The sequence below is a fragment of the Apis laboriosa genome, unplaced genomic scaffold (genome assembly GCF_014066325.1).
Source record: "Apis laboriosa isolate Shangri-la unplaced genomic scaffold, ASM1406632v1 scaffold4_cov146, whole genome shotgun sequence".
NCBI lineage: Eukaryota > Metazoa > Arthropoda > Insecta > Hymenoptera > Apidae > Apis > Apis laboriosa.
The window spans coordinates 5,976,188-5,986,965 of NW_025223501.1; the positions used below are offsets into that span (position 1 = coordinate 5,976,188).

The window sequence follows — 10,778 nt, forward strand, 5'->3', positions numbered from 1 at the left end:
TGTATATATATATATATTTTTTTTTTTAATCTATGTTTTATATATATATATATATTTTTTTTTATATCACCAAATCAACAAATAAATATCCTAAATATATTAAATATCGTATAATATATGTTCTCCCAACAAATAATATATAAGTTCTCATCTATTTTTTTCGTTAATAATAATTCAATATAATTATATAAATGCGTATGAATCTGAATATACATTATTTGTATATACACCTACATACGCAAATATGAATTTATTTATTTATTTTTTTTATTTATATTTATATATATATATTTTTCATTTCTTTAACTTTTTTTCCCCGTTCATTTATCTATTTTACTCATTTTTAAATATTAGGCGCTTTCCTATGTACGAAAATTACTACCCTTATATTCCGGGTAGTTGTTCTTTCTCTCTTTCTTTCTCTCTCTCTCTCTCCCTCTCATTCCTTATTTCTTAATTCTTTTTTTTATTATTCAATTACACAGATGGAAAATTGTATGTAATAAAATTTGACGAAAAAAAAATTCTTCTCGTTACAATTACCCTTGGTACGTTTATCCATAACGTACGGAAGAAGGAAAAGATACAATTTGCTAAAACGTTATAACTCTTTTTCAAATTTGAAGAGAGAAAACAAAAAATGATAAAAAAGAAAAAAAAATTGATTGAATTAAGTAAAAATGTTATTCGGATAAAAAACAGTCGGTAATTATGTTTCCCGCGGTGTTTACCGTCGGTAAAATGTAAAGTAATAAAACGTAATAAAAATATAGATATATTTATATCATATCGACGACGAATCGTACATGTTCTCTCGATCTCTTACCGAGACACGTTAAGCAATTAATTTTTCCTCTTCCTGTTATGTTAATATCTAATTAGAAAGAAAAAAACATAAATTTCATCCGTTCTAGAAAGAAAGTTAACTAAGAGTTTATACAGGCATCGAATCGAATCGTATCTTCATCGTTCTATAATCGATTTAATGCTTTCCTAAGGGGATTTTTTACAAGCACTATAAATCGCTTGCAAAAAATTTATAAACAAAACTATCTTTTGTTAATAACAAACGGTATACGTTTTTTTTCTTTTTTTTCTTTTCTGTTTTTTCTTTTATTACCAACGAAATCTTCCTTCTTCTTCTCCCTTCTAATTATTTTTCCTATATATAAGTCGCGTACTTGATTACGATTCCTTCCATTCGTTAAGATTGACATATTTTTTCTCTTTTTTCATTTATATATATATATATATATATATTAAATATATATATATATTTTTTTTTTCCTTTTTTGCTTAATTCTTATCTCGAAGAAGATGATTTTTCTAACCAAATAGGCCGCGTCCATTCCTCCTTTCGAAAATTGTTTGTGTTTTTTAATTATTTACATTTTATATCCGTGTTATTCGACGACTCGTATTCTTATACGCACGCACATGGAAAAAATGGAAATCGTTTTAATCGATAAATGTAAGGCTCGGTTATTTTAACGAGGATAGTTAGACACTTTTAATTTTTCCGTCTCTTGTTTCGAATTTAGAAAAATTTTCGATTCGTTTTTTTTTTTTTTTTCCTTTCCTTTTCCTTTCTTTTTCAATCGATTCTTACGGATAATGATTAATCTTAACGCGATTCGAATGTCTGGAAAATGACGGGAATTTCAAAAGTCACGTTGCTAGAAAAAATAACGTGTATAAGAGACGTTCTTTCTCAATTCCTCGAAGATATCTAAATTTTTCGTCTAAATTACTCGACTATACTCGTTTGAAATTTTTTTCAAGTATTAACCGAATTGATCTTATATAAGCTGTTTACAACAACCTCGAAAGTAATTCCAGCCCTGAGCTAGAATTCATCTCTCAGAAGTAATTCGACTTTTTATCCATTGATCCCTTGAAATTTCTTATTTTTTTTTCTTTTTTATTTTTTTAAGCTTCTATACGACACAGAACGGAGAATAAATCCATTCTGATCCAATTGAATTGGTTGCGTGTTATCGCGAGTTAAACGATCGAATTAAAGAAAATTGGGGGGGGGGGAGAGGATCGAGCCAATCGAATGGGAGTAATAATTCGAAGGTTCGACGAAGCCGAGAGAGGACGAAGCAAGAAGATTAGCAGTGGCAAATCGCAAAAAGAGCTCGAAGTTGAATTGAACGATGAGAAGTTGTTCGGATATGGCCGCTCTCGTTCAACGCGCCCCTATCACCTCTCACTTATCCTCGGGATTCGCTCTTGGTGATCTTTCCGTTTCCTGTCTCTCACTGCGAACAGAGTATTATCAACCCTTCCAGACTTCTTCTTTTCCTTTCCTTTCCTTCCTTCTTTATCCCCTATTTATATATTTATACGAATGTATCTGATAAAAATTTTATATTTCATGAATATGTTATTAGATTCCATGTGTTCACTGGTGGAAAGAAGTCTCGAGGAAGGAATGCATTGATTTGGGTTAATTTGGAAGGAAACGCCTATTTTCACACGCATTTTTCTACCATTCATACCATGATATTTGTCGTCACATATACTGATCCAAATCAATGATCTGTATTTAAACTTTGATGCAATTTGATTAATTTGTAAATATAATTTCACATTCGAATAGTTAAGATAATAATTGTATATATATATATATATGAATAAGCTAGATATATTATAAATATATTATTATTATATCGAAATAATTAATAGTTTCGAAAATATTTCAGTTTCCAGTCTTAGATAATTATTCTAATGTAATTTCATAAATGATAATTTCATAATTAAATAATTTCATAATTTTTACGATTTTGAACGTTCAGATTATAACTTATCTATTATTACGTAGCGTGTGGTGTCAGGTTTGTCAACAAAGCGTCTAAAGTGGGGATAGACGGTCCAAGAGAAGGACTTCTCTTGACCCAATACCGTCCTGCGAGACTTCTTTTCAGCAGTGAACAAAAATATTATTCACTGTTGGAAAAAAAGTCTCGCGGAAAGAATGCAGGATTTGATTGGTTAATTTGGAAAGAAACGCCTATTTTCACACGTATTTTTCTTTCTACCATGATATTTGTCATATACATCAATTCAAATCAACGATCTGTATCTTAACTTCGATTGGCATTAACATAGCCATAAAATTCAGAATATTCTAATGTATCGATATAATATAAAAATTTTTTTATTCCTCATATATGTAAATTATAGTTTGTAACGTTTGATTTATAAATGTTATTTTATATTCGAATAGTTAAGATAATAATTCTACAATTATAGCTTTTCTATTATATATACTATATGTATTATTCCATTATGTATATGTAGCGTGTGGTGTCAGGTTTATCAACAAAGCGTCTAAAGTGGGGATAAAGGCGGTAGGATCCCTCTTATTCCAGTGCCGTCCTGCGAGACTTTTACAGTGAACAGAAATATTTAGGTGCGTACGAAAAGTTGCTTCTTCGAAATATTTATTCCCATTTTTACGTATAAAATTTTTATCCAATATACATGCACGTATATATATATACACTTCCATAATATAATTAACATCTAATTAAATTGACTCCTTTCAAAGATTCATATTTTTTATCGCGGTTAAAATTGTTGGATTTTGGATTTTTATTAAATTAATTTTCGAAATTTCTTAATACAAAATTTCGTCGAATTCGACTGCAACTTTTTTCCCAAAAAAATTATCAAGTGTAGTTATTGAAATGATAAATTAATTTAAAACAAATGTGCGACGAATAAGAAATGTTTACACGCAATAACGAATAAGGAATAAAGAAAATATTTCGTTTTCCGTTGCAATTGAATCGACGTGTATTTAACAATTTTTCAATTGATGACATTGCTCGAAATTATACTTGCCTTTTTTTTTTTGAAAATCATCAGACCACAATTGTGTATTCTGTTCAATGAATACACTCGAAAATTAAAAAAAAAAAATATATGATTTTATGAAATTTATTTGATTTGAACTAATAATTGACGGAGGGTGTGCATTTTAATAATAGAAAGAATTTCTTTAATTTAGAATTTTAAATAGACCAAACGCGACTAAAAAGAATGCAATTTCATGCAAATATGCAAGAAGATTGACTACCTGGAAAAAGAGCGGCCGATTTACATTTTCATTTATCGGGACGTCAAACATCGTAAATAATTTAGATACCACTTTTAAATGCAAACGCGCCATTTTCCCTGTCGCAGTTTTTCACCGCGAATGACTATTACAACCATTCAATCGATATGTCGATTAATGAGTAAAAATAACTGAAAATCAAATATTTCTTTGATCAACGTACGCGCGTACGTTAGCAAAAATAATAAGTAAAAAAATGTATTCCTCAAAATGGAAAGGAAAAGAAAACCATGATATTTTAATCATATTATTTCAACATAATAAAAATAAGTCTTTTACGAGAACAAAGAGAAAAAGGAAATATATATATTTTTACTTTTATTGTTGTAATTTAAATCGATTAGATGGATTAAATGGAAAGAAATCGAACGAGTTCTCGTAAATTTGATGAAAGTCTCATCTTCCGTTTGAGAAAAAATATAAAATAAGAAAAGAATATAAATGAACAATTGAATTAGACTTACCAAATGTATCTAATAGATTTCATCTTGAGCGCTGTCGAGTTCTCCTTGCATTTGTAAGCCAACACTTGTTTCACACTGCTTACATCGACTGTGGGAAATCTCGATGTCACGTAAGCTTTAAAATTTCAATAAAAAAAAATGTACTTTCACCAGATGTGCTAAATTAAATATCACTTTCAACGTTTTCAGTCGCTATTACTACTCTATCCAGTTTTTATATTTTTTTTATACTCTTATCTTTATTGCATCAAATTATACGTATTACTACTTATATAACGTTTAATACTTTCTTTGAACTCTACATTTCTTTTCACGTTACTTAAATCTTTTTATCATTTTTCACATTTGAAATATATATTGAAATGAAAAAAAAAAAAAAAAAAAAAAGTAAAAATAAAAAGATAGGAAAATTTTAAAAGATGAAAAATTAAAGAAAACCAATTCAACGTTATATCAAATTTTATCGTCATTTTATCTGTTTGAAAAATAAAATAGAAAAATAAACGCGAACGTTTTAGCACTAATATTTATAAACGAATAGATTTAATATCTTTTTTTTTTCGTATATTTCGACATTTCTCGCGATTTGAAAAAAAATAGAACGAGGAACTAGATTTTGCTAAGAGGCGAAATTTTATAAAGTGAAATTCCAATTCTCGAACGACCTATTTTCAATCCGAGTAAATGTTTAGACATCGTCGAAGAGTAGTCACCGCTCTATTCTCGGATATCCTGCGTTTACCACATTTCTTCATACATTTACGTATTCTGCGTTCCTTTCCCATGCATCGTTTCATATTCATTCATATTCGATTGTTCCGTGAAATTTTTCCAAAATTGGTATATTTTTACCAAAAGTATTTTTCTTTTTTCTTTCAAACAATTTTCATTTAAAATTCGCAAAAATTTATTACGGATTAATTATTACGAAGAAATCAAAAAAGAATATAATATATTTCCTTGATAAATTTTTAAAGCTAAATTCTCTTACAAGTGCTGACACCTACACGACATTATAACAAAACATTTATTTCTCTCTAACTTAAATACGCGCGAATATCACGGTACATCGATAAAGAAACGCATTAATTCCGTCAACTATTCACAAAGATGCCTGTAAGACTGCTACATGTTTAATTAGTTTTACTTGAAAAAAAAATAAAACTCGATTTGAATCTCGTAACTTCGTGTCTTTGCATAACAAAGCAACTCGAGCGTGACTCGAAAAAAAATTCTTAACCTATTCATCGTTAGTCACGTTCCATCAATGTCGATTTATTATTTTGTGGAACAAAATACCGATCCGCAAAAAAATAAAACCTGTTACTTTTTTTTATTTCTGTTTTCTCTCTCAGAAACTTTATTCCTTCCTTCCTTCCTTCTTTTATCGTTATATATCGCACGAGTATTCACTTTCAGAAATATAAAAATAGAGGTATAAATAAACTCGTGCAATTTCATAACTTTAAACGTATTTTTTCGTAAAAAAAGTTCATAAATTTATTATCCCAATATTTGTTCTAATAAATAACGCGGCTTAGAAACTAAACATTAAAAATTACTTACATATAATAGCCTGGACTTTGGCTTTATCCAAGGCAGGTTTCACCGGTCTCTCAGTGGCAGTCCCAGCTCGACTCCATCGTTGCCCCGTTACCGAGCAAGTGGCCAATTCGGTAGGGCTGAACAAAATTGCAGCCAGGCCACGTGTCAATTTCCTGTAATCGCTCCATTTCACAGCCCTTAGTTGTTCCTCACAAATTGCTATTCCCTCTCCCAGGTGCACCTATCGATAAATAACACACGATACGTTTTATCACGGATTGCAGAATTTTTTAAAATCGAAATATTTATCGTACAAAATATCGAACAACACATTGTTCTTGGTATTGATCTTACAGCTGTCAAAAATTAAAGCAGCTATAAGATCAATACCGAGGGAAGAAGAGAGAGGGGAGTATAAGATCCAAATTAGTTCATTTAAGATTTTGTAGAGGTTAAAAAGTGAATATGAAAAGAAAATATGGCAAGATGTATGTATAGATTTGGAAATTTACCACGCCATCGGAAGAGGATTCCTCGAAACCACGAAAAGCAGGCATCGCAGCAGGAGGAGTAGTTCTCATGTCCAAGGGTAACCATTCGCTCCTCGATGGCGAATTACCTTGCACGGATGGGGATCCATGCTTTCCACCTCTCGTTCCAAGCCGCGGCCTGCCGCGGCGTACTCTTCGACCTGAATAAGCATTTTTCACACATATACTCGTTCCGCTTCTCTTCTTTACCAACGTATTTCTATCATTTTCCATTCGTTTAAATATATTTTTTTGAACGAAAAAAAAAAAAAAAAAACTTTGTACCAAGTATTTTCGTACATTCGAGAAACAAATGATATCAATTTTTCGATGTATGTTGCTCGTAAAAATAAATACACGGGATGTGGATCTGGTTTCACAAGTGCAAAAAGTTTGAGAACTAGTTTAAGCACATTACACGTGTACATAAACTTTAAATATCGAAATCATGTTTACACCAAATGGAAACGGAAAACAATACTTCGTTAGATCGGTAAGTTTCAATCTCGAAATGCAAATCCAATTAAAGCTTGGACCAAAAGTTTCGAGATAAATGTATTACTGGAGGAAACAGTTATAAACAACTATGATATGTTTCATTCCATCTTTATCCTTTGTACAAAAGTAACTGGAAAAATGTTTATTTTATGATGATAAATTCAAAAAAAAAAAAAAAAGCCGGAATAAATAAAAAATAATTGAGAGATATATTTGTATAAAGAGATCATTCGTGAAAATGATACCTTCGAATTTATGTTTAAACAAACAAAGAGAATAATTTTTTTTAATTGCAAAAAGGAGACAAATTCCAATCAGAAAGTGATTCTTTCTTAATTAAAGAGCAAAAAGAAGACAGAGAGAAAGAGAAATGAAGAGTAGAGCAGAGTGGGAAAAAAAATATTCCTTTGTAATTATCATTTGAAAATAACCTTCCTTCGCTTCTAATATCCAATTTCGATATCCTTCGCGTTCAATCGACTAATCGATCGTTGATAAATTACAGATTTCTCGACAAAGATATATCTTACGTTTACGGTAACGCCATCTTCCTTTTTTTTTTGTTTTTGTTTTTTTCATCAACCCAAGTTGAACATATTTATACTACACACATTCGTCGTTAAAAGTTATTTACTTTGAAAGGCAATTTTTTGTAAAAATGTAATTTATATAAACTGATTTATTTATAAGAAATACTTGTCGTGATGTTATAAATTATTTTCACACAATGAGATCGTTCCTTCTTACATTTCATCCTTCCAAACTTAAAATTAATAATTGAATTTGAAACTTATTTTGTTATTTTGTTTCGTAAAAAGTATTAATTGGAAGTGAGCAAGTGGTTAAACTGTATGCCGTAATTGTTATAGATTGTAGCAAATATTAAAAGTCGTATAATTATTATGTCGTTACGTTCGAAACGAAATTGCTCGATTACACACACACACACACGCGCGCGAAAAGGCGTGTATTCACCTTTAAGAGAGGTTTCATTTAAAGAAACTTAAAACGATCTTATCACTTATGTACGTATATATATATATACAATTATTCGAAAGGAGATAAAATAAAATTGATAAAACTAAAATATATTTTTATATCGATCTTTTTTATCCGTTTTAAAAAAATTTCAATTCATCGTTGTTTTTTAAAAATTAAAAATAATTTTCAAAATGATAATGAAAAACAAGTGAGTGAACAATATTCGAGTTTAAATTCGAGAAAAACGTGAAACGTTTATATAAATAACTCTGTATGAATATAACATAATTCTTGACATTTTTTTTTCTTTTTTTTTTTTTTTTTTAGGCGAAAATGTAATTCAATCATCGAAATTAAAATTAAAACGTACGTAATTTATATTTACGATTTGTAATACGATTTCTCGTATTTCTCTTTAATTTAAATTTTTTTAATCGAAGCTTTTCTTTGGCAAATAAACAGAATTAAAAACAAGAAAGCGTAAAATAATTAATAACGAAGGTGTCGTACAAATTTGAATATCCTTTATTCACCGATATCTTCGCGCTGATAATCGAAAGATTATAATCAACCGGTGGATTAAAACACCGATACAAATAGAACGCATCATGATTTTTCAAACCATGAGAAAATTGTCCGCGATATCCGTATCGATATTTTCAATCTCAATGGTTCATACCTTATATTATTATCCGTATTAAATATCATCTATCGTTTCGATTCTTTGAGAAAAAAAAGAAATTCTTTCTTTCGTCGAGAAAAGTGTTTTTTCTTTCTTTTGTTTTTTTTTTTTTTTTTTTNTACGAGTCTTGTTTACGTTCGTCTTTTTTTTTTTTTAAATTCGAAATGAAAATTCAAGCACGAATATAATATTGCCGCGCGAATAATAGAACGATAACTTTGTTAATTAATTGTTGGATGATGCTTCATGCGCAATTATTTGTAATTTGGAGAAAGAGAGAGAGAGAGAGAGAGAGAGAGAGAGAGAGAGAGAGAGAGAGAGAGAGAGAGAGAGAGAAATCGAGAAAAATGTAAATCCTCGAAAAAACAGGTTTTTTTTTTTAATATAATCTTCACGATAATCATTAACATTTAACCGATAGATTTAGGCGATAAAATAAAATGGCGGTCTCGAAACGATGACGCGTTAAAAATGTAATTATTTCTAGAATTCAATTCCTCCATGATATAATAGTTTGATATAATATATTTTGATGATCAAATATATAATTTTAAATATTACTCTTTTTACATTTAATATCGTAAAAAATGTATCGCATAATGTTATATGATGTTATAATAGATCGAATTAAAGATACAAAAGAGATAGAGCGATAATAAAAAGTGTACTTTAAGGAACATGTTGTATCATTGTGAACAGCATCGAATGTATCCGATCGAAGATATCAGAAAAATGTGTCCCAAACATGAAAACACCCGTTCTTTCTTCAATCCTTTCTCCTTCAATTTAAAGACATTTTTCTAATATCTTGATTACATACGTATGTTAATATCGTAATAATATAATATAATCTAAATCGATATATCGATAAATTAGAAAAATATTACTCGCAAGAAAGAATCATCCAACAAATATTCACACACACACATATATATATACACACATATATATATACATATATATATATATATATATGTTATTAAAAATAAAAAGAAAATAATAATAATAATAATAATAATTATCGATAAATCAATAATAATCAGTCGTAAAATTAAAAAAAAAAAAAGGAAAAACAAATATTTCCTTAAATATTTACACTCATTTTTTTTTTACACAAGTTGGATTAAAAAAAAAATGCGAAACAATTAAATAAAATAGGAACATAAAAATAAGGCGAGAGATTTGAACAATTTACAATTATTAATCACGCGTTCAACAAAAATTTTTTACAAAAAAAAAATATGTTGATAAACGTTTATAAAATTCCTTTCGAATATCATTTATCATCAGATATATATATATATATATTTTTTATTTAAGTATCGCGATAATTCTTTTGCTCGATCGATAAACAAACTTGAAGAGACAATTAATTAATTAATTAATTAATTAATTAATTAATTAGTTAATCGCACGGACAATTATATACGGGAAAGGAACTTTATCGATCAACTTTAAAAACTATTTGTGATTAAAATCGTTTCCACTTAATCCACGTCTATGTATTTTCTTTTACAATAAATAATTAATCCTTACACTTTGGACGAATGAAATCGACGTCCAAAAAATGTAGTTTTTTTCTTTTCTTTTTCTACGTTTAAAATCGTTTCGAAGATCATCGATTAATTATTTATCGTTCACAATAATTACTCATGTAAAATATAAAATGTTTTACACGTTTTTTTTTCTTTTTTTTTTTTTTTTTTTTTTTTTTGCTTAAACGTAAAAACTTTAAAACTTAAATTACATTTAAGTTAAGAAATAACAATTAGAAAAATACGTACGCATAGGATATTTTATTGCGATAATAATAAACGAAACGCGTTCACATTACATTTTTCAATCGCGATTCACACGATTGTTCTCTTATCGCGTGGTTTAATCCATTACAGATAATCGTTCGAATCTTTCTAAATTACTTAAAGAGAAAAAAAAAAAAAAAAAAAAAAAAA

The 10,778-nt window shown here is 28.6% G+C and overlaps 1 protein-coding gene across 1 annotated transcript in view; it reads right to left on the bottom strand.

The window, feature by feature from the left end:
- Window positions 1-234: 234 nt before the first annotated feature.
- The window catches only part of LOC122717280, a 35,043-nt gene continuing 24,499 nt past the window's right edge, over window positions 235-10,778 (bottom strand). The window contains exons 8-11 of the mRNA XM_043941204.1: window positions 6,648-6,826; window positions 6,157-6,376; window positions 4,591-4,705; window positions 235-2,264 (exon numbers count right to left, since the gene is read on the bottom strand). Coding sequence (XP_043797139.1) covers window positions 2,213-2,264; window positions 4,591-4,705; window positions 6,157-6,376; window positions 6,648-6,826 — 566 coding nt within the window. The 3' untranslated portion in view covers window positions 235-2,212. The remainder of the gene's footprint in view (window positions 2,265-4,590; window positions 4,706-6,156; window positions 6,377-6,647; window positions 6,827-10,778) is intronic.